The sequence below is a fragment of the Falco punctatus genome (assembly GCF_963210335.1).
Source record: "Falco punctatus genome assembly, chromosome: 1".
Taxonomy (NCBI): domain Eukaryota; kingdom Metazoa; phylum Chordata; class Aves; order Falconiformes; family Falconidae; genus Falco; species Falco punctatus.
The window spans coordinates 89,352,836-89,377,201 of NC_137580.1; the positions used below are offsets into that span (position 1 = coordinate 89,352,836).

General features: G+C 39.9%; 2 protein-coding genes across 14 annotated transcripts in view; one reads left to right on the top strand and one right to left on the bottom strand.

Moving 5' to 3' along the window:
- DEPDC5 (DEP domain containing 5, GATOR1 subcomplex subunit) overlaps positions 1 to 3,587 on the bottom strand; it is a 47,498-nt gene extending 43,911 nt beyond the window's left edge. For 3 of the 10 annotated variants that reach the window (XM_080391584.1, XM_080391587.1, XM_080391582.1), the window contains exons 1-5: positions 3,393 to 3,577; positions 2,153 to 2,270; positions 1,319 to 1,406; positions 601 to 647; positions 21 to 106 (exon numbers count right to left, since the gene is read on the bottom strand). In XM_080391584.1, the coding sequence (XP_080247710.1) occupies positions 21 to 106; positions 601 to 647; positions 1,319 to 1,406; positions 2,153 to 2,210 (279 nt within the window). In that variant the 5' untranslated portion in view covers positions 2,211 to 2,270; positions 3,393 to 3,577. Of the gene's footprint in view, positions 1 to 20; positions 107 to 600; positions 648 to 1,318; positions 1,407 to 2,152; positions 2,271 to 3,392 lie in introns of all 10 variants that reach the window. The other 7 variants (XM_080391586.1, XM_080391585.1, XM_080391588.1 and 4 more) reach the window with 4 other exon arrangements.
- A 32-nt stretch (positions 3,588 to 3,619) lies between these two features.
- PRR14L (proline rich 14 like) lies at positions 3,620 to 24,304 on the top strand. 4 transcript variants are annotated; one of them, XM_080391559.1, is made up of 9 exons: positions 3,620 to 3,713; positions 4,847 to 5,356; positions 6,916 to 6,997; positions 8,294 to 14,090; positions 17,453 to 17,521; positions 18,296 to 18,470; positions 18,760 to 18,866; positions 19,885 to 19,956; positions 20,645 to 24,304. In XM_080391559.1, exons 2-9 carry the CDS (start codon positions 4,892 to 4,894, stop codon positions 20,919 to 20,921), a joined length of 7,044 nt encoding a protein of 2,347 aa, XP_080247685.1. In that variant the 5' UTR covers positions 3,620 to 3,713; positions 4,847 to 4,891; the 3' UTR covers positions 20,922 to 24,304. The 4 variants fall into 4 exon arrangements, 2 of the variants coding, with proteins under 2 accessions (XP_080247685.1, XP_080247686.1); XM_080391560.1 differs by lacking the exon at positions 3,620 to 3,713 and having other exon boundaries at positions 4,037 to 5,356; positions 8,294 to 8,359; positions 9,239 to 14,090; XR_013928797.1 differs by lacking the exons at positions 3,620 to 3,713; positions 18,760 to 18,866; positions 19,885 to 19,956; positions 20,645 to 24,304 and adding an exon at positions 14,380 to 14,453 and having other exon boundaries at positions 4,030 to 5,356; positions 18,296 to 18,362.
- The last annotated feature ends 62 nt before the right edge of the window (positions 24,305 to 24,366 follow it).

Below are 24,366 nucleotides of genomic sequence, written 5' to 3' on the forward strand. Positions count from 1 at the left end.
AAAGTTGCAAAGCCACACACCTTTGGGTCAACAACATTCACGTGGACATCTTGGTATGGCCGCAGTCGAAACACTTGTGCAACTGTCTGATCCACACTTATAGTTTCTGCCGAAAAACGAGAAATGACAAGAGAAGTGAACGCCCCCAAAAGGTTTCAAGTGGTTTACAAGCACAAAAGCGACACAGTAAGACTGTCATGAAACACTTAAGGTATCAGCAAAAGAGAACAGCTTCTTTCAGCTTTGGCCCAATTTAAGTCATTAAATTCAAAGCAGGCATGATAAACCAAAAGTTTATGCTGAATTAATTCCTGCAAGAAGAAAATATATACAACTAGTCAGAGGATGCAGAAACAAACATTCAAGGCTGAAAAGCCAATTTTGTTTAAACCATACCCACGTTAGTCAACCAAAAGGAGATTTAAAATTGACTATTCGTTTACTGATAAAATTATAATCCTTCCATTCCTAAGTGGACAAAGCATTGATTGTTTTTTTGTACAGCGTTAAAATATATGCATTAGTTGATCACAGGTACAGCCCAATCATATAATCTTTGTCTAAGATTTTATTAGGCATACTAAGAGTCTGGAGTTATACCTTTCTGCAGATCTTCCTTAAGTGACTTCACTTGTAGAAGCAGGGGACTAGCACACAAAAAAGAAAAAAGGTAGACAAGTTGAGATACCCACAGTCTACTTCGGTAAATTACACTTTCAAAACTATTAACATAGAGCATGGCATAAGCTAAAGAGAAAGACTATTATATTTTCTAGAAAGCTTCATGCATCATCCCTCTATGCCTGTCACTCTGTCTTGTTCTTTGCACCTATTCACCTTCAGGTAAAAATGATACTCTGAATGGGAAAGTCAGTCACACAGAAACTTCTCAGAACCTCCTACAAGTATACTGCTACTTTTCAAATATGGGCTACAGTATGAACAGCTTCATACAAGAAGATTTATGGGTTTTATAGCTTACCAGAAAGTTTTGATTTTGCCTAGGGTATACTATAGGATAGAAAAATAATCATTAGGTAGCAGCAGTTCTACAAAGAGTATAAAGACATTGAAAAGTCTATATTCAGGTACCATCTGCTCTATAAGAGGTCAGCAAACTAACACCAAACACAAAGAATTCCATAACCTTTAAGGGAAGAACTCCTGCTGTAATTATCCCCTTTACTTTTCTTCAGGCAGAAAAAAACCATGGCAGCATCCCGAAGCCAAGTTATATCAGCTCTAAGAGCCTTTCATTCTAGAAGCCGCTGCACATGGACATGTCCTTTCTCTTTTTACAGGCAAAAAGAGAATTTACCTGTATTCATCATTGGGATGTGCAATTTCTACAACATCTCCCAGCTTGATGTGAAGAAATACTTTAGGATTCACGACTAGTTCATCATCTGCAAAACATAAATGAATGAGGAAAACTGCAATGAACAGATACACACCTAAGACAGATGCTTGGATGTTCGCATGCAATAGCTTACTCTACATAAAAAGGAGAGTCCAGGATTAACATGCCAGCAATGCATTATATTCACTACACAACAGTGCCCCTATCCAGCCACTTCAGTCTCGCCACTCTTGTGGGCAAAACCTTTTCTTTCAAATCATAGAACTTTCACAAAAGATCTGTTCAGCAAAAGAACATGCCTTAATGAGGCATGCAGAATCATCTTTTCTATTTTTCATATAACAAACACCAGCAGGAAAGTACATAGCTATAGAAGTGTAGTAAGATTTATTAACATGCCCAAAGTCTAGAAGTAGGGAGCAATCAAATAAATGACGTTGTTCTTAGTACACAGAAACACAGCTACACAGTCATAAGTCATTGACACGTCTGTCACTTATCAGGGTGACTGAAATACAAAGCTAAAAGAAAAGTGACGCAACAAAAGGGGAAGAGGGAGAACAAAGCAATTTTATTTTATAGGTGCAATCTCGTTCTGCTCCAACAAACGCAATTTTATTCTGTTGTATCTTGCTATTGAAAGAGAGCTTTCCAAACTCTGGCTGGTACTACTGCTTGCTATGTCAAAGCTCCATCTTCACTGTTTTGTTAAAGAGAGCAATAAATCAGCTAATTGCTTTCAATTAAGTAAAAGAGTGCTGGTCTCACTATTATGAACCAGGAGATACTGACCACTGCCTCCAAAACCCTTCTTATGTATGACGAGCTTGTACACTTTGTTAGTTCTCATCTTCAATTCCAGTTCTTCTCAGCTGCTCTGAGTAAAAATGGTTGAAGACATCTTGCGTATCTAAGATAGAAATGAAAGCAAACACAGATCTCCTGTCATTACAAAACCATTCTTTATACTCTGTGTGTGAACACAGAATGTTGTACCACCACATAGCCAAGAATGCCACACCTGAAAGGCAGGCACCTTACAACATTCAATAAACATCAGACCAGGAGTTTAGTAACAACCTCTTCTACCAGCACTCCTGTCAGAGAGCTCATACCCCTCCCTAAAATCACCTCTTTTATACTTTAAGGATAAATTCTGAACCTTGTATTAAATGCATTAAGATTAATACCCAGACTTATGCCTGCTGCCAATTATATCCTCTGGTTTTGCCATTCTATCTCTATCACGTGTCTTTTTCCAAAGATGCTGGAATCCACAACCGGATGACTTCACACCAAGGCAGCAGAGCTGTACTCAGCACAGGGCAGCGCTATGGACTTACACAGTTAAGCAGACACTTATGTCTGAGGCACTGCTTTGCACTACTTCAACTGTATCAGTCACTGCATTTTTTTCTTCCTGCCACTCTCACTGAAAATAAAGCATATTTCAAAGGACAACATTTTCTTTTATAATTTACTCTTTAGACATGGAATTTAAAGTGGAGGAGTAAAATTTTCTTCATAAGACTATAGCCACGTTATTAGGTTAAAATATAAGCTCTTCTATTTATAACTGTAGCATTACAGCAAACCAAAACACAGAACTTGAAATTACGCCTTTCAAATAGACTGAAGTATTAAGCTTGCGGATGTGCTTTTCACAAAGTCGATTCAATCACCGAGCTACAAAGGCACAGCGGGAAGACACCGTACGTCCCAAGTTTGTCGCAATGAACTGGCTGGGAAGAAGCCGGCACGGGGCCGCGGCGTGTGCCAGCGGGAGGCGCCCCGCGGAGACCAGCGAAGGGAGTCGGCCCCAGGCGCCCTCAGCCGCCTCACGCTGGCCCTCAGCCCCGCTACGGACAATAACGTGAGCCAGAAGAACGAGGCGGCTCGGGCCCGCGGGAAGGGGAGCGGGGACCCCGCGCAGCCCGGGCGCGGAAGGAGCGCGGAGGCCTCCGCGGCCCGGGCCGGCCCCACCACAAGCCCAGCCACAGCCCCACCCGTCCCGCAGCCACGGGTCCCTGACCTCCCACTGCCGTGTCCCCTGCCGGCGGCCGGCCACGGCTGCACAGTCCCGACGAGGCCCCGGGGCAGTGCTCGCCACTTCCGCATCCGGGGCCGCCGGGCCAGCACGTGCACGTCACGTCCCGCCCCCAAACGAGATGGATGGGAGGGGCCGGGCTGGCCCCCCGCCCCCGCACGGCGGGAAGGGCCCCCGCGAAGGGGCGGAGCCATATCAACGGCCGGCGGCGCGCCCGGATGAGGAAGTGATGTGACTGGGGAGGGGGCGGACGGGGGGGCGGGCGGCGCTGGTGGTGTGGGAAGAGTGGGGCCGGCGGCCGCTGAGGTAACGGGAGCGGGGCGCTGTCGGACTGCGAGGGGTGGGGGCGGGGCTGTGCCGCTGGTGGTGTGGGCAGTGGTACTCCCAGTGGAGCGAGGGGCGAGCGGTTGTGGGGGGGGCTTGGCCCGGCCCTGCCTGGGCGCGTCGGGCGGCTTGCGGGGCCGAGCGCGCGCTCTACCGGCACCGGGGGACGTGGCGGGGGTCGCGTACTTACCGAGAGCGGCGGGCTGTCCCGGGGCGCCCGCTGCCTTGGCGAGGGTGTGACCCGGCGGCGGTGGGCGCGGCAGGTGTCGCCGCTGCGCGGGGTGGCGGTGCGGGGGGCCCTGCCTGGGCAGCCGGGGCAGGGCGCGGGGCCGAGCCCGGCCGCGCTGCGGGGAACAAAGGCGGGCCCGGCCCTGGGCAGCCGGCCGGCACCGCGGGGAGGGCGGCGGTGTCCCGAGGGCGGCCGCAGGTGTAGTCGCTGAGCTCTGCCTTGGGAGCAGCGAGGTCCGCGCTGACCGAGGAACCGGTGCTCCTGTGAAAGTCCGGCTTAGCCCGCGGCCGGTGCCGGTGTGTCCTCAGGAGCGGGGAGGCCGGCCGTGGTGCCGGCAGCGCCTGTGTCCCGGGGAGCGGCGGGGCTGCCGTGCGGGCACAGCGTGCCGGTGGGAGGGGGCTGCGTGTGGTGGCCCGTCTCTGGGAAGGGTTCTCTCGGGGCAGGAGGCAAAGGAAAAAAACTCGGGGTTCTTTTTCCAAAGGTTACAAACTGAAGAAAATGGCAGGAAAACAAATAATGCTGCGGTTTGAAAATTGCAAGAAAACAAGTAATCCTTTCGTTTTAGCCAAGGAGTAGGATGGCTGATACCAGCCCCAGCCGTTTACCTTTCAGTCTTTTCAGGTTTTCCAGAAGATGAGGTTGTGTCTGCAGGGAGACATTTGAATGTGAAGACAAGGCTTGGGAACATCTGCTTGTCCATACTTTCTTCCCTTGTTAACAAAGCATTTTGTTAGATACTCAAATGTTTCTCAGCTCCTTTCTTAAAAAAAATAAGGAAGAAGTATCTTTCTTACACATTGATTGAATCTTGAAGAATGAAGCTTTTTTAATCTAGAGTTTACCCTTATGTATGATGGTTTAACATTGTTGGCTGGGTTTTTTTCAGGTTAAACTGTGAAAAGCTCAGGACAACCGACCTTCAGCTGCCCTGATGCTATCATCTGGGGTGGAACCTCTCCTTGATTCTTCTGTGTCTTCTTTGACAAAGGAATTGTACACTGGACTGCCAGAGGGCATCTCCACTGAATTTATGGCTGTGTCGGAGCCTAATGTTGGATTAGATGCAAAATCGGATGTGTTGACACCTGTGCTGGCACAAAGTGACAGTCAGTCAGCTGAGCATCATAGGACTTCTGGAGTAGAAAAGTTTTGTCAGAAGACGGAGGACTTGGCTGAAAGGCTGAAGGGGATCTCGCATGGGCCAGCAGAATTGCTTACTGAAAAATTACTAAAGGCTGCAGACCTTGAAGAGGATGAAAAAAACAAAAAAAGAAACTTTAGGATACTAGACTGCTCTGGTGATGGATACCAAAAAGAAAACAAAGAGGCACGATGTGCTGAGGAGTGTCATGCTGAGTGCTGTGCTCCAACTCCGGGGGAAAGTTGGTCAAAACAAGTAAGCAAATGCAAAAGTTCCTCCCTATATGTTATTTTGAATTTAGGGTTTGAGTGACTCAGCAGAGAACTTAGTCCATGTGGTTTCCTTTTCATTATTTGTGTCTTCTGGCATGTGTGTCATTATTTAGATTATCACAGGTCCAGTGAAAAATCAGATTATACTTCAGTAGACCTGCAGTATTTTAAAATATCAAGCTTTCACTTTCTTAAATACTGTTGAAATGGTGTGAGGCAGGTAAGTGACAATGAGGGACAAAACTGACTGGTGACTAAAAAGAAGAGAATCAACTTTAAAAGCTCCTTGCCTAGTATCCATGTTTGTGGGTACAGCGTATTCTGCTGGTACAGTCATGCCCAGTCAAGGTACTAACAACTAAATAATAGTTATTTCAGTCAATAAATATAAAAATAAATAGTTATTTCAGGTAATAGTTTTATAATGCTACAGTGGTTTCAGTTTAGTATTTCTGGTTTTAAGCTAAAAAGAAATATTATTCTTAATTTTTAGAATTATTTTTTGTAATTGAAGAGGAAATCACTGTTTCCTCTTTCAAAACAAGAAACTCACATGGTCATGGCTTTTTTTTTTTTTTTCCCCCCTGTCCTTTCTAGCAAACATTGATGATAAAAATGTTATGTTTAGGTAAAGGCTGCTGAAAAATGTGCCAAAGAATACTCTACTAAAAAATGAAGTCCCAAAACTCTCTATTTAAAAAATGAGATTTTTAGTGCCTTTCTTGATCAATTGTCTTTAGTTTGTAAATAGTTTTCACACACATGTAAAGAACATAGGGGAGAAAAAAAGTACTGTGACTGAACACATACCAGCCAGGAAATACCTGATAAGGTGTTTTACACTAATTACTGGATGCTGTATAATACTAAAATACCTTGTGGTTTTACCTCTGCGTTTTGATACCTGATTTGTTCAAAAATTTGTGAAAATAAAGTTTATTATTTTTACATATTAATTTGGTTTTCCAAGGTGAACTTCAACGTATTTCAAAATGCAGGTAGTTTGGTTGTGAGGTCTTGTTTTGGTTTGACTGGAGACTTCTTTGCAAGTAGTCCTAGGTCGTCTGTTGGTGGGTTTGTGGTTTTGAGCCAAGGGAAGGAATAGTAGAAGGCCAGTTCTAGTAAAGATTAGAAAATGCATGCATCTTGCCAGAGGTATACAGTAGTGGTTTGGAGATGTGAGAGAAACTGGGAGAGTGGATTACTCTTCTGATTCAAATTTGCGACAATTTGCATTTTAAGCCACTTAAATTTTAGCTGCTTGCATCGCAAGACTTCATTGATGCTAGATACAAATCTCTTCTGGATGCATCATTGTTTAACAGTAAGATCACAGTGATCGATAGGATCAGAGAGGAATGACAAGTGCTTGTGTGAACCACTCACAATACAAGGCTGTCTCTGGGCAAGGGCTGATATGTTCTGAGGCATCTTGGTTGTTTTCTTATTCAGAACTAACCTAGTTGAGCATGTACAGTCCCTGAAACATGCTAAATGTTTCAGAAAATCGATGAATGTCCACTGATATTTGTCTTGTTTCAGGAGGACCCTCACTTAAACCAGCATGAGGTGAAGTCTTTGAGAACTGGTTGCACTGAAATAGCAGGATCTCTGAAGAACAGAGGTGCGTATTTTAGTTGTTCACCCCTGTCTGCTCCCTGCTTCTCTCCCAGATGGCTTTTCATTGATTCAGAATTGATAGTGATTGTGGCATAGCTCATTTGTTTTGCTTCACAGTAGAAACTATCACCTTGCATAGCTAGAACAATATGAAAAATTAATCCTCTGCTTTTTCTTGATAGCATGTGTACTTTCCTGAAGACCTTTCATGTACAAGACATGTTTTAATTATTTAATTCAAATACTTATTTACCCCAAAGCAGGCATTGATTTTAATAGCAGATGTTTTGCATTTCCTTTTGTTTCAAAGCTGGATTATATGAGACCAGTAATAGCAAAGATATGAAAATTATGACTCATTCATTTTCTGATGCTTAAAAAAGTTAAAAGTGCAGAATCCAAAGGAAGAGGACAACAAAACTAGTTCTTGATTTCATTGTGATCCATAATCTTCTAGCTCTGAATACTATGGTCACTTTGCCTGCATCTAATATTTTCTTTCTTTCCGTTCCTTCATAATGAAAACTTGTACTTAGTCAAAGAATGCTGTCTAGTCTTAGACCTTAGTAGAAAATATGAAAGAGATCTGTAGAAGTCTGAGCACGTGTTTCCTGTGAAGTTTTGAATAGGAAGATATTTACAGTAACTAATTTTTTGAATTGGCACCTTCTTTGTGATTTTATTAATAATCATAACTTTTTGGACAGAATGAGATGTGCCTTGTGTTCCTATGGAAGACTTACTGCCAAAGATGCCTTCAAGGAAGAAGAAATGGACATGGTCGCTCAATGCACAGCTATATTTTTAGGATAGAGCAGATAAAGTACTCGGCTACGTTGAGCTTTGATGTTACAAATAAGCATCATTTGGAAGGTGTCCTTGCCCATGGCAATGGGAGTGGAACTAGATGATCTTTAAGATCCCTTCCAGCTCAAACCATTCTATGATTCTGTGATTATGATATTGGCCATGACTTCATATGTATTGACTCATAGACCTGCATAGCACTTAGCTCGATACTAGAGGAATCTGAAAAATGCAGGTCTTTGGATGCCTGCTGCTTGTGGGGAATGTTTGTTTTGGAAACAATTGCATTTTTTACCTTAGGTTTGGGGGTGTGAGGTGTTTTTTCTCCTAAAGGCTTGTACTAGAATCAGTAGCATCAGTTCTCACTTAAAAACGTTTTAGTGACCAACACTATACTCAATATTGTGTACAATACTAAAAGGAACTTAGTAAGCTGAATGCCTTCTACATTTAGTATATGGTTCTGATTTGCTTTGTTTTTTTTCTCTTGCAGAAGAAGACCAAGCAAATGTTCAGGTGACAGCTGAAAGTCTGCCAAAGCTCACTGACGAAGTACAAGGTATGAAGTCTGATGGGACTAGGATATTTAGTAAAGCAGGATACAGGAATGACAGAGTGAGTAAAGGTCTTCCACCTGAGAGCAACGAATGCCCAGATGTAGACTCAGTCATGGCCAGAGCTGGGGTTTTGGAAACCAGCACGTTAGATTTTTTAGAGCCTTTAAAAGTCACAAATGTTGAATCAGCCACAGATCATACACAAGAAACAAATGAATATAATGGGTTGAAAGCCCTTAGTGCCATGCCATTGAGAACAGGGGGTAATGTTGTATCTGTTTTGGAGACTAGAGGAGAAAAATTACCCAGACAAAATCCTGTTAATGAATTGAGTACATCACTTGCTAATTGCCAGACTTATCAGCGGGATGAAGAAAACAATGTTCGTGACTTCTGTACTGGTCCTGTACCTAAACATAATGAACCACATAGATTGTCATCAGTAGAAAGCTGTAGAACACTCTCCACAAAAAGTTCTGAAGGCTTATGTTCGGTTCTGAAAAGCATCAGTTACCTGGACTTTAGAAACACACCACTAGAAAATAGTACTGCAGCCCATGGAATTCTGAATGAAACACCTGAAAAGCATCTTCCCAAAAACACTGAAAGTCAGACTCATTATGATCATGGAACTGGGTTTGTAGAAAATCGAACCTCCACATCCATACCAGTAGAGCAGATCTCAGTGGTAAGGAGCAAAGGATTATCTAGCACTAAAATTGATCACAGGGAAGTAAGTGCTAGTATAAGTAAATCATACATCTCTGAATTTGAAGAGGCTGCTGAAGTCCGGAGAAAAATTGCAGTGGGAGATAACGTTGAAGTTTGTAGCTGGCCTAAAGCTCAAGAGGGTGCTAATTCTGAGCATTGTCATTCTTCAGTTTTTAGTTCTGTTGTTTCATCACCCGAGGAGTTGTCAAAAGAAAAATTTATAATGGTCCCATCAGAAGGCGTTAAGTTGAAAAAGGACCAGTGCCAGTTCTCTGTCAGTGATCTATGCAAGGATGATATAAAAGAAAACAGTCTATTGATGGAAACAGCCAACATTGCTTCCCATGAAATTGGACAGACAGACACATGTTTTTATAATACCTCCAGGAAAATTTCTCCTCCCAGTAGCCATAGCTGTCTGGATTTTAGTACCAAGCTAGAAAAAGATTCATCTGAGGCACAACTGCTTGAAAAGGAGTCTAAAAGTAATAAATCAGAAGAGTTGGCTGGCAGTTTAGTTGAAACTACAGAAGCTAATAGTAATGATAGTTTGTCCACTAGCAAAACTTTGATTTATATGCTAAATGTAACTCTACCTCCTGTTGCACAAAACTCAAGAGAACTTCATCAACACGAGTGTCCTCCTTGTACTGCTGCTGAGGTTTCAAACAGGGACAAGGGTTGGAATAATCTCTCTGGAAAAAAATCAGTTGGTGCTTCTGGAATAGCAGGGGAACAAGTTGCTGAAATTGTGCTTCGTAAAGACAAATTCAAGTCTTCAGTAAGTTCCAGGACTTTCGATAATCCTAATATGACAAGCAAAATTTTCCAGAAGAACACGAAGTCTTCAGTGGGAGAGACAGAGTGTGTGGTCTCTGGTTTAGAAAGTGAACATGGTGGCATGTGGAATTGTAATAATCAAGACCAGTGTACAGCTGCCAGTACTTCCTGTGTTTTATTAGGGAGTTCATGTATAGATTATGTTTTCCCAAACAGTCATTCTTCTAACATTGAGGTTGATAAGAAGATTGAAGAAAATGATGATTTGGAAGGAGAAGTTTCAGCTGCATATAATAGTAAAAAGTCAATCATCTGCCCAGAAGCCCGTTCCTCTTTGCTTTGTGGATCTCTTCCTTGTGAAGATGACTGGGGCAACAGAGGTGTAGATCTGCATGAGATAAATGACATTTCCACAGCAAAAAACATGTTTTGCTCAGCTTATACTGCAGAGAAATGTATTGCTACCTCAGTAAGTGATGAGATTTCAAATAAGAATATGGAGGTTGTGAAACAATTTAATATTTGTGGAATACCAGATGGCAGTGAAATTGATTGTGACAGAGATGAGGCAAAAGAACATACCAGCGTGTGTGCTCTTCAGACAGATGAATTTGATAAAATAAGAACTGTGGATTCTCCAAAGGCTCCTAAAGGCAATTGGAGAAATAAGGCGAGCGGCAATCAGAGAAATGAGTCTAGTGAACAGCTATTAGTCAGATATTTGAACAAAAAAACCTGTGTTCATAATTCTGGATTTTGCAGCTGTCCATTAGGCCCAAAGAAGAGAGAGTTAGACACTTATGAGAAGAAAGCAGTGTCATCACTCACAGCTAATCCCTCTCAGTTACGTAGCACTTTGATCTGTGATACATGTCCATTGCTCAACAACATGAATATTCAAGCACGACATGCTAGCCAAACAGAAAAGATCCTTTGTCCAATGGAAAATCAGTGTCTTGCATGTCAGAGTGAGTTTGATGGCCCAGATCCAGGCAGCAAGCAACATTTAGAAAGTTTAAACAACCAACCAAACACTGGCTTACAAACTACAGCTAGTTCTGTGGAAGAAACCAAAATACCAATTGGCTGCAGTCAAAGTGAAGAGATGCTGTTAAAAACAAGTAATGACCTGCCTCCATTAGTTCATAAATATGCACAACAAGACAGTTTTCCAGGAACTCTAAAAGGGAATGTAATGAATTTGGACTCTTTCAGTTGTGTGAGAAATGAAGACTGTTCAGGATCAGGTTTCATCAGTGATCTAATTGAAGAGAAGGCAATCAAATTAAAAGAACAGGAGAATGGATGTGAAAGAGGAGATAAAGGAACTCTCAAAGAAAGCTTTTCTGATAGCAAATCACATTGGGTACAGCATGCTTGCTTTATCAAATGTGCAAAAGAGCAAGAAGAGCTAGAGTTTGCAGGGAACAAAATGCAACAATCTTTGCCAACGAAGTGGTTGGTGGAGGACCAGAAAAACATAGTTAGTGCCCAATTTTTGCCCTTCTCATCAATTCATGGGAGTCTGTCATGCAAGCCAGAAAGTATGAATGTGCTTTCAGAGATGGAAAACAAAAAAAGTCTGAGAATAAAATCTACCTTAAATAACTCTTGCCCACAGTTAACGTTTGAGCCTGGTAAAGAAACTGATGCTCAAAAGGGTATTGGTCCATCCCATTTTGGAAAGTTGATTGACATCCAGGATTCCTTCAATGAGACTCAGGCGGATTCAGAAACACCATCAGCTCTGAACCTGGGAATCTGTCAGCCTGAGAAAGAAAAGCTATGTGTGTCATCTGAGAATACACAAATAGATAATTGTGATTCATCTTCAGCCAAAGTTTTAAACAAAGACTCTTCAGTGACAAAACCTCTTCCTGTAACAGTGTCTGTTAAGAGAAAAACCAGCAATACTAAGATTCCATCTGCAGAGAATGAAATGGCAGCTAGCTTTTTGAATGGTGCAAAAAGCTCAAGAGTTTGTGCACACAGCGAAGAAAGTCTGAGAGATGAGGGGCGTAGCATGGTAACTGTAAAAGACATGGATGTAACTGCAACAAAAAGTACTCACCATGGAGAGAAGTTTAAGAACACATATGTACAAGAGAAGATGGGAAGAGAAGTAGCCCCTAGAAAAAAGTCACCTGTAGATTCTTGTCTTGATGGAGAAGATTTTCAATGGGCCTTGTTACAAGATTCCAAAGAGTCTGGTAGCAAAATTGACCCTCACAGTGCTGAGAATTTTGGAAATGTTTTGGAAAAAATCACAAGATCTAATCTATATAATCTTTCAAAAGAAAGAAAACATGATACAAAGCTCACAGACTTAGCGGGTACCAGTCTACTTTCAGAAACTGTGCATGATGGTCAAGCTGAAGGTGTGTCTGATGCAGAAACCTCACCAGAATTGCAGTATAATACAACACTCACATTTTATCCACATATGAGAATACTATCAAACAGTTGCAAAGAACCATTCCCAAACTGTGTGGTTTGCAGTGAAGTATGTGTGCCTTACAAATTAAATGCACAGAGCCAAGAAAATGTAAAGGAGATTACAGAAGGCCAGGACACTCTACCAACTCATTCAGTTTGCAAGGCAAATGTGGCTTTATCTTCAGAGAGACTTGACCAAATAGAGACATGTCAGGTACTTAAGCGAAAGAAGGAGTATGAGAAGATGGAAGTACATCTGTCAGACAAGGCACAGCAGGAACAGAAGTCAGAATATCAAGGGAAAGCAAAAATCATACTGCAACCAAGTATGTTGCACAGTTTTGAACTCATATGCAGCTCTTCAAATGAATCGGTGACATCAAGAAATAAGGAGTTTGAAGGTCCTTCAGAGGAGATTTTTGCTGTCAAAAGCAGTGAAAATAAACTATGTAGCACTTTACAAGAGGTTAGAAGGCCAAAGATTACCACAGATATTATTAGTTCACAGTTTTTGAAGACTCAGGATTCAGAAATGGAAAACCTGAACCTTAATTTAGGGTATGTTGGAAGCCCTGGTGCCTTTGGAACTTTAAATAAACTAAGAGGATCTCTTCCACTAAAAAGACAGCCTGCAAGGGCATGCAAGAAAGTTTCCACATCGTATCAGCTAAAAACCATAAGAAAAAAAAATAGGAGTTCACTTTTTTTTGAGGTTCCCCCAGAAATATTGCCTAAGCAGGAAAACACACTTCTCAAATCTTTGTACGTACCATGTAAATCATCGACAACGGAAATGGAAACAGCCATGAGATTCATGCATATGCCGAGGCAGAGGGCCGAGAGGTGCAGTTTGTTGAACAGCTTGAAATTTAGAAAATGTACCAAAGAACCGGCATTGTTGAGCAAGCTGTCTGCAACGGCTAGCAAACTCCTGGCACCTGCCAAAAGCATCCATAACTTAGAACCTCTGCCATATTCTTCTGAAATTCTTCCAGCGAGTGAGAGGTACAGCCAACGTAGATCTAAAAATCTATTGGAAGCCTTTTCTTGCATTAACAGGAACTTACAATCATGCTGGGCTGACAGTTGGTGCACCAAGATGTTCAGCTTTCAGTCTTTGGCACTTTATCCTGTAGAATCTACCAAAATACTTTCTTCAGGCTTGAGCCACAAGCCTCCAACGTCTTTCTTGGATACCCCAGTTTTCCCAATTTCTGTTCACATAAAATTGGAATCCAGTCCTGTGACAGACCTCACAGGGATTACATCCCAGCACTCTGTACCTCACAGACTGGTTTTGCGAGAAATGCCAGCACCACCTTCAAAATTGACTTTCTCTTTTCTCCTGTCTCAGAGCTGTTCGAATACAAGAGCTTTTAAGGAAGATTCCAGTCTAAATAATGAGTTGCATTCTCTCTCTGTAACAACTCCAAGGGCTGTTGCCCTTCATCCTGACCATGGAAGAAATGCCATAGCTGAAAGAAGAGGAGCTTGCTCCATGCTTGGCCTTCACACAGTGTTAGCACTTTCTTCCCCTGGATGTTACAGGATTTGGACAAGAAAAAGAAACTTAAGCAGCCATATTCCTACCATCCAGAGACTATTTATATCACAATTCGCACAGGGTTTGAAAGGGGCAAGGTATCCAACTTCTGTATCAGATGACCTCGTCTCTTCCTTGCCATACTCATTGGGCAGGGTACTATCCATATGGAGTCAGCATGGTCCTTCTGCCTGTCTCTCCGAAATCACTCCTCTCCATTCCAATCACTGCAAGTGGCAGCCAGGCGTGGGCATCGAGAACAGGTAAAACCCATCAACTTATTTCTGAGATTAAACATGTATAGGGTATGTATGTACTTCTTTCTGGGAGGGAGAGGGAATTGCAGCTTGCGTTTGAGGGTCCCTGTTTCACAGGGAATGCTCTACACATTCTGCTCCAAAAATGGCTCAACATGGAAGATTCTTCCCTTCGGAACAGTCTGTTAGCTGAATTTAAATATATTTGCCTTCTCTTCTTTAATACTATCCTGTTTTGGCAGAATGGCTAACTCTATTTTCTTCTCCCTTGCAAAATATACACACCATGCATCAGAATATATAATGCAGAAAGGTGAGCTACTTCATTAGGTCTATTCAGAGTGACTGCAGAACAACTGGATTTCTGAGGTAGGAAAGTATTTTTCAAAGGTCTGAGCCACAAGTGCCACTTGGAACCACCGTAAAACCTTCAGTATCAGATTAGGAAGAATCCTAATGGGCGGGGGGTGGCATTCAGTTAATTTTTTAATTGTATTCCTCAACTGTTCTATGCTAATTTGAACCTCTTTATGTGTGCTATGCCTTTTGATATTATGTGCCTGATGTATTGTTGGCATAAGCAAGTGTAGCTCTAGTTCAGGTTGGTAATGAATTTGTGTGTGGGGTGTGTGTCATTCTTGTTAGTGTGGGAAGAGGACTGAAATCTACTCTGCTTATTTAATTTAACCTTGCTATCAGCGTTTGAGATCTTTTTACTAAGAAACAGAATGAGAGAGGAGGTTCCTAGCTCTGTTACAGGATTTTTGAACACTCTTGAGCAAAGATTGTGCTCTTTATGCCTCAGTGACATGCAGCAGTTCAGTCTCTGATTTTGTAGTCTTGAAATTCCTGGACAGAGTACAGGCTCACAAGCACCGTAGAAAAGTCCATTTGATTAATTGTTTTGTTTAATATGGCAGTCTCTAGAGAACCCTTGAATTTGGCTAATCTTATGTCATAGCTTGACATATGTATAACCAAAAATCTTGCTAGATAACTAATGCTGCATTTTGCTTTGTATAAATAACATACCTAAAAGTTTTTAACTTGTTAGTTTAAATTCTAATGGCTACCAGAGGTGGGAGTGAGCTTGTGCAAGTACAACTCCATTCTGGGAGTCATCTGCACTCTGCACTGAAAGAATGAACTTGAATAATGGCATAGAGACAACTTCACAGTGCATTTTATTGGACCTGCATTCTTCATTCCATATGAGTCAATATATCAGGCTGAATTTCCTAGTGTACAAATTAGTAGTCTGGAAGTAATCGTACCAACACTAAACTTAAAAATAAGACAGTGCTGCCATTCTTTTAAAAACAAAACAAGTACCGTAATTTTTAAAACTTATTTCTGTGTATGAGGTGAATTTATTATTTTGTATTGTTGAGGCATGTTGGACTGGGGAGATCAGAGCTGATTTATGCTGTCGTGTTTTCTCCCATATTTAAGTTTACAGACTCCTAGGCAGCTTGTTACAGCATATCTAGTTAGCTAAAGTGTAAGAGGATTTAATTCCTTCATGTAAAGGGTAATTTGAAAACAAAATGTTTTGCTATGAATGATCTTTATCCCAAAGGAAGAGAAGCGAAATCTAACCTTATTATTTCAAGTGAAAAATAACCCAAAGTAAAAATAGTCTAAAACTAATTTTTTCTCTGAAATAACTTAAAAATATATATGAGGGACCCTTAATTCTTCAGCCCCACTCAGGTTTTCTTTAAAGGAAAGTTATTGCAGCATGCAGTGAGTTGAAGAGAATGTTTGCAGAAATTTAAAGAAGTGCAGCAAATGAATTATATTCCTAAAACGGTTAAGCAAAAATTAGTATTAAAGGTTAAGCTGTAAATCAACATAAAGAACAAAACCTAACATAATATTTAACACCATTTTAGATTTCATTTTGCTGAAGATTGACAGCCTGTTCTCATAAACTAACATTTCTTTCTTTAAAGGTATTAACAGGAATGGTGAAAAGAGGATAATTCAGTAAATCTCTCTTAAATTCATGTGTACTCAAAAAGAAATCTTATATGAAATAAATGTTTTGTATATAAATATAAGAATACAAGAAGTATGTGGTGCAGTATAAAAGCATTTTCAGCTCCCAGTATGACAAAAATCTTTGCCTGTTTTAAGATAGTTAAATATCAGAAAAATTAAAAAGTAGCTCCAAGTTCTCTGCAGGCCATTTTCTTCTGGAAGAGATTTGTCCACTTTAAATTATTTCTTTCATAGTTAGTGTTTTTAATAAACAGGAGACAAGGAACTGGAGCAGTTCTCCTGCCTAAAAATCATGTTCTGTCGCTTCCACTGCCAGTAATAAAGTATTCTTTAAGTTAAATCCTTTTTTAATTAATACTCATTTGGATTCAAAATTTATAAAGTGGCTTTTTTCCCTCCCTGTAATTTTATTGTTATTGTTGCATAAAACAGCAAACTCTGCCTCTAGCATGGAGGACTCTGATCCACTATTTATACAGATCCCAGTAGTGTTGGGATAGTGAGTGGAATACTGAGAGAAAAAAAATGTTACAGTGTTGATACTAAATGACAATCACAATAAGTGGGTCTTTCTGACCTCCTGACTTACCTATGCTGCCAGCCTGGTTCGTTTTCATTTATTTTGTAGCATTCCAGTCTGGCTGTTAACTTCTTTGCTTCAGAACAGTTAGTTTGGGAGAACAGCAAGTGCAAGGTCTGCTGTGCAATGTAATAAAAGCTGTCCCAACTGATTATTTTTTTTGCTCTGCTATTAATAGCGTGGGCACAATAATAAAGCTTCATATTAAAAGGACTTAGAGCTGCTGTGTTGACTTATGCCATAGAATTATGGTAATTACCACCATTATGGAAATGTCTTTGGTGGTTCCAATCAATTAAGAATATTCATTTAAGATTGTTGGAGTTTGAGACAGCAGGGAGTTAATCTTCTGGAAATCCTTCCTAGTTACTGTTGCCACAATGCACTTTTTTATTTAGTAGGCTAATCCTTCAAGGTTTTTGGTTACTTCGATTTTAAAAACTGGTGGGTTTGAATGAGGAATATAGACTTTCATAGAAATAATTACAACTTTCAGACTAATACTGTCTCCCTCTTTGTGTACTTTTATCTCCTTTTCTCATCACTAACATTTTTAAATGAAAGTAGGCCTATTTCCCTAACAAGCTATCAGTGAAATCTAGTGGAATAAATGGCAGATGTGGCTTGTATCGTTTTAGTCTTTCATTCTCATTCCTGATATTGGCATTGTTTTGCTTACAGTCCAGTTTATACTAATAATTTTTCCCTCGTCTTTTTATACTGTAGACCTAACTTCTGTCTTGTTTTGTTTTGTCGTGTTTTTTTCATTCTTCTTTTGAACCAGTTATGCCATGTTACCGCACTTAACTATACAGAGTATGGAAGCACTACAGACTGCAGGTCATGAGATATGGTGAGTCTCTTGGAGTTTTATATATATTCTGAGTTGTGGGATTATGAGCTTTCTCAGAAAAACATTGCTTATGTCATTTTGGCTTTCAGCTTTTGGCAGTTCACTCCAAGAATAGCTTTCTGATTAAAAAGTTAGTGAAGTAAACTGATTGGATCATGTAATGGAGAAGTGTGGAGGGGCATTAATGCAAACACCTTGTAGATCATTGCACAGAACATTTCTGTTACTTTCAACCATGTTGTGCCACCTCTTCTGAAACGAATATATGAAAATTAGAAGTTTGTTTCCTTACTTGGATGTATATTCTTTCTGTCTGAGCGACTGGACATTAGGTGCTGAAACTTCCTTCTATTCTTTTTCGGTGTCAGGATGGCAGATATAAAAGCTATTTTTAAAATTTATCTGTAAACAAAAAGTACAATTAATAGTTGTGTCAAATAAATTCTTTGGCAGAAAAGGAGGATTAATCACTTTCTATCAGCAGTTACTAAACAGATCTGTAAACTGTTTATATGAAAAGGAAAAGAGCGGTTTAAAATTAAATGTTCAAATCACTGCCAGTGTTTCATTTGTTTCAGTATCAGTGTGGGCTGCAGCAGTTTTTGGCTGTATGTATGTATCAGAGGAAGAGTTCACTCACTTGAACAATTTCTGTGAATTGCATTGCTTTTTGTGCCCATGTTGCAATCTAGAAACCTCACCTGAGAGCACGGAGTGCTGTTGCAGCATAAATTGGGTATTAATCTACATATATTCCCTTCTTTTCTGTTACAGTCTGGAAGCTTCATTCCCTCTTACGTTACCAAAGTCCTGCTCACTTCCAGAATCATTGCCGTCTCCCCCCAGGCTTTCAGCATCTGAGCTCCAGGTTCAGGTTCATGCCCTTGATAAAGCTGATGCTTCTATTCTTGCCTGTCTTAGATCCCAAGATGACACAGAACTGAAAAAAGTGAGTTCATTTTAGTTTTTAGATATTTGACACTCTTAGTTCCCCAGAACTTGAAGTTGCTGCTGCTGAATATTATCTAGTAACTGTTAAAGACGAGGAGAGAAAACAGGCTGCATGTTCTAGTCTGTGCTACTGCTTGCTTTTATTCAAGCAGAAAGAAGGTGGCAAAATAAAGGGAATGCTTATTCTATAAATAATGTATACTCAACATGAAAGGGAATTCTGTTGACTGGTGTGGTCATTGATTTCTCAGTTATAACTTTTTTCTTTTTCTTTTTTCTTTCTTCAGACTGAGCCAGAAAAGAGACCAAAGAAAGTCTCACAGATCCGAATCAGGAAAACTGTTCCTAAGCCGGACCCTAACCTTACTCCAATGGGACTACCCAAACCAAAAAGGTGAGCAGTATCTTTTAAATGGACTCCTTCTACTTCCTGTTGCTTACACTTCCTGCATAATAATGGAATCAGTTCAGTAAATGCTTCTCTTACCACTGCTATTTTGTACACTCCCAGTTGAGTGATGTCTGATGTTTGCTTCCTGTATAAGAAAAGATTGATACAGCTGTATCAAAAGGCTGAAGAAAGAAAGTAGTCTTTGAAAATAACTTTTTTCAAGTGAGAAAGGATAAATAAAGAACTATGGGATATGAACTACTGACTGGGTTTTAGGCAAAATGTGAAAAACTAAGTTGCAATGGAATTATTTTCTAAAGAAGAAAGAAGTTCATATCGATAAACATACGTTGAAAATAAGTCATTCTACAATGCGCAGTGAGATGAAGTGATCTGTTAGCAAGTTTTGTTGATGCAAATTATGTCGGGAGTTCTTCACAGTCCCTTCATTCTTTGTGGTATATGATCTTAGGGAAACATTAGTTCAGCATAACTGGGGTAATCACAGTGCCAGATCCTGATAAAGCTTTTCCAGTCAGTCATCTAGTAATTTGTTCACTTCTGTCTTAAACAGAAGTGCCAGCTTTGACAAAGGAATGCATTTCTTGAGAGATCAGCTTGCTAATTACGTGTCAATAAGTAACTTTTAGAATCAGTCTCCAGAGGTGAAATTTTAATCAGCTAAATTGTAAGTCTTTTCATACCTTCCACAAAAAAGTGCCTTGTGAAGAGATTTCCCTCCTTCTTTTGAGCATCATTATTTCAAAACATCATAGAACACTAGAAGGAATATTGACCTCTGCAGAAATGGCAAGTCTTGACCCAGACCTTTTAAAAACACTGTATGAAATTAGGTACTTAAGGACCTCATTTTTCATTCCTCCCTATTCCGAATTAGTTAAAGCATAATAAGTTAGCATTTAGGCATAGAACACAAACCATACTTCTTTCTTATAAATCTGTGAAGAGAGGTGGGTTTGTAATACTTGTTTCTTGATTGATTTCTTCATTACTTTTTCAGGCTTAAGAAGAAAGACTTCAGTTTAGAAGAAATTTACACAAACAAGAACTATAAGTCCCCTCCTCCATCCAGGTTGGTTCTGCTTCCTAATGAGAAAACTAAGATAAATTTAAGTTACTTAAGCAGAGAGTGAGAGAGAGGAGATTAAAGGTGTCTGTAAGCTAAGAGGGAGATAAATGGTGGTGGGGTTTTTTAAATTAGTTTAAGAAGGTTAATTAAAAAATAATGTATTTTACTTTTGGGTGGAAAGCAGTGAAATAAAATGTGAACTAAGAATTTGCAGGTGTTTTAAGTATGGATTCGTATTTTTTTTTCACCTACTCATTCATTCCAGCTTCCATGCAAGTACAGTACTTACTTTTTCAAAATTCAAAGGCAACAAAATAGTCTTTAAAACACTGAGAATAACTGCCTGTCATCAAGTATAGCATGATTATCAAGACTGCTACGTTTTTCAATGTTTAAATCTATTCTATAAAATCAAGACTATAATTGTGCTTTTGAACTGAAATACAGATATAACGAGATTTAACCTAAATGTCTATGCACCAATATCAAATTATGTTGCTATCAGTAACGTGCAGTTGTAGGAGGTGCAAGCTGTGGATAGGGGTACATTACAAGAGGTGTGAAGGGACTATAAAACTGTAAGACTTAAAAGTCTTTTTACTTGGGTTACAAAATCCACCAGTCTGCCTGTCCTTGTAAGTTGGTTAACTCCTTCTTGAGTATTCAGGCGTCTGTCCTTTGCTTTTACCAGGAGCTTGGAAACAATCTTTGAAGAGCCCAAGGAGAGAAATGGACACTTGATCTCTGTCAGCCAGCAGAAGAGAAAGCGGATTCTAGAGTTTCAGGACTTCACTCTTCCCCGGAAAAGGAAGACACGAGGCAAAATCAAAGCAGTGGGTAGTTTCACCCGAGCAAAAAAAGCTGCACTGCAGAGTGTGGAATTAGATACTCTTTTGAGTCAGAAGCTAATGGACCTTGAAGCCTTTTTTGCAAAGGAGGCTGAGCAGGAGCAGGCCTCTAGCATCTGAGGGAGCCGTTTAGCTGAAAATGGTCCAATCAGCTCCTTGGGTATTTTATTCCTGTTGGGAGAAATCTACTGACTTCTTCATACATTACTCTACCAGTCTGTTCTAACATCCAGTCATCAGTTTTTGGCTGTGGCCCTCTTTAAGGTGCTATTTTTTGTTGTAGGTGGTTTTTTTAATGCTGTTGGAGGGATTATTTAGGTTCCTGTTTGAGTGTGACACAGCCACATACAATGTACCATTCTTTCCCCAGCCTCTGGAAATTACTGCTAATGTTTAATTATGTTTAAACATCTTTTTGGGGTAGAGTAGGAGTGTAAAGGAGGAAGTAGTGCACCTTCAGTGATGCTAGAACTTTGTACTCCAGATCGTTTGCACATTTGAGTCTGCTGTTGTTACTGTAGTGGCTGTTTTGAATAACCTGACAGAAGAGATATGATGTTTGATAAAGATGAATTCTAGCAAACACATTCTTGATACACCACTAACTTTTTAATAATTAAAAGTAGCTACCTGGGTTTACTTTCAATTGTTTCTTCCTTCTGTTAACTTAGAAGGTTCCCTCTGAGTTTCTGTGCCCTTCCTGGCTTTGGGCAGCAGAAGCCCTACATTAACTAGACATTAAATAACTTGCACTTTGTATATGTTTCTTTATTTGCTGCGTGAGGACACCTTTTAACATGATTGAGCTCAAAAAAAGGTAATATTTTAAGAAAAAGTTATGCTCAATACTAATTTTTCCCAAATAATAGTTTTTACCTACTTGTCTGATGCAAACCTCTTCTCCAGAGGAGAAGCCCAGGAGGATTTTAAGCTGCAGGATACGCAGGTAGAGGTTTTTGTTTAATTGAGCTGAGCTGTTGCATGCAGGAAACACCAGCAAAATCTTAAGACTCATTTTTAAGTTATTTGAATTCCATTAAAAATATCAACTTGATTTTAACACCGACAAAAATACCCTTAAGATGGAAAAAAATTATTTTCTTACCATTTTAGATTTAAAATTCATGTAGCTTAGAATCAAATGTACTCTGTACAGCACTGTTGTACATAATAGCTAGTGTTGTACAAAAAGCCTCATAGCATGTGGAATTATTTTTTTTTCATTATGTAATGTAATTATCTGATGCAGCACTGGGCAATTTCTTAGCTATACCTTTTGAGGGAAGAGAGCTCCCTTCTGGGTTGTTGAATTTACTTGAAGCATAATTAAAAATGAATGCTAGGTGCAGTTCAGGTAATTTCTGTCCTTTAGTGCCTATAGAAGTTATTCAGGCAAAGCTGTCATTGCTGGGATGCTCAAATTGAATTAGTCTGTTATTTCTTTCACTTGTCACTTGAAACTTGCACTTTCTTACCTACCCATATAATAGAGTTTCTATTTACCTTCAAAATGAGCAAATATCTAGTGGGTGGGTATTTTTAATAAACTTCCAATAAATGCAGGACTGAAAATACCTTAATTATTTTCTGTTGCTCTGCCACTTCTGTTACTGACCAAACAGAAAACTAAAAATAACAAGCAATCTATTGAATTCCAGAGCTTTGAAAGTAGAGGAATGGGAGAGGATTATTACATACACTGTGTGTGCCTGAATCTTGAAAGAAATGTAATCTGGGCTTATTTTGCTCCCAGTTTATGTGCCGGGATTCCTAGAAGTTTACATTCCTGTTTTGGAGGCTAGTTATCTTTAATCAGGAAGACTGAAGAAAAGGGAGGAGTGCACACTTAAAATAGTGATGTTTGGGTTTTGACAGTAAAATAACAAGGCAGACAAACTTTGAACATATTGACATAATATTTCAGCAGCAAGGTCTGGTTAACCTATTTGAGCTGCTATAGAACATTTTAATTGATATTTATTTTTATAAAAAGAAATCCCTAAAAAACAAAGGTTGTCTGCCTTTTAAAAAATGATTGAAACTTTCCCTATACTGGTTTATTAGCCCAATTATTGACTGGTTGGAAGCTGTAGCAAAAGTGATATATATATATTTTTATGGTTTTATGCTATAGAATGGGATTGTTACACAGCATAGATTCACCTTCTATTAACACAGGAGGCTTCTAGTGCTGTGACACAATTGAGCTGTAACCTTACAGGGGCTTTTAAGGAAACAAGGGTATGGGTGGGAAGGGATGAAACTGGAGTCCAGGCAACAATGTGCTTTGAAACATGGAATGTGTTGGGTTTTCCTTTAGGTTGTGGGGTTCTTTTGGTTTTGGGTGGTTGGTGGTTTTTTTTGTCTGCTTCCCTGCTCTGTCTTGTTTCCGATTGCTTTGAAATAACATTTCTTAGCTTTCTTTTTAACAGCTACAGCAGAGAGAGCAGAGCAAAGAAAACACTCAATTCTCTCTTGTTTACAATTAATTGGAGGAGTTTAAAAATGATGTTGCAGTTGCCTAGCTTGTCCCAGACCTTAGTTTGTGGAAACACAAATATACAGCGTTATTCTGTTTTGGGTTAGTATTTGTAATGATGATAGAGACCTAAGCTCATTGAGACAAAAGCATCACTTCCCCTGCTTCAGCATATAGATGTCTGTCACGCTTGTGCAATTTTTCTTTTTTCCTTTCCCACCTCTGTTCCTGTTTACAGCACTTGTGGAACAGCCTTGTTCCTTGTGGTTACTGCTCGTACACTGGGAGTGATGACTGTGGAAAAGTATTTGCCATTCTGAGCTGCTTCTATCTCAGATACTTGAAATAAGAAAGTATAGAGGATAGATCTTTGGGGATCTTGCATACATCCCCAGCTGAAGGATATGTACAGTTGCCTTTTCATAAAGTGAGCCCACTCCAGTGAGGATTTTTGAAGTCATTGAATATACTGCTCACAGAAATATGACTAGAGCAGCTTGAGAAGAGTTGCAAACCTTTTGTCATGTACTGTCTCTTAGAAATAAATTTTGCAGAGCCAGGCAGCTCTTTGCTAAATTTGTTGATTATGGGAGGCAGGAAGATCACTTCCAAAAACAAATTTTTTTTTTCATCATGCTACAACTGGAGCAGCTAAGGTTACTTAGTGTATGTTAACAGCATTTGCCTGGCTGGTCTTGTGGCTGCATACATTTGAGTTTTGATGCTTGCTGGGTATGATTTTCTGCAGGCAGTTCTCATTTAATGTATTTAATTTGTGGTGGGCCTTCAGTATGTTATGTTCCAGGTGCTCTTCTAGAATATGGATGGTAACTGTGGATTAAAACTCTATATGATGCTATCAAGCTAACAAATAGCTCAATGAGAATTTGTATGCTTGTGCCATTAGTCTCCATCATGCTTTTGGCATTTTGTTTCTATTCAATATTGTGTGAATCTAAAATTTTACTGTTTCTTTTGTGTGTGTTTTTAATTTATGGAAATAAATTTTTCTGAGAACCTTTCAGTTTTTTAAGGCCTTCTTTAGGCTTGCATCAGTAAATATGCATGATATATCACTCTTGCATT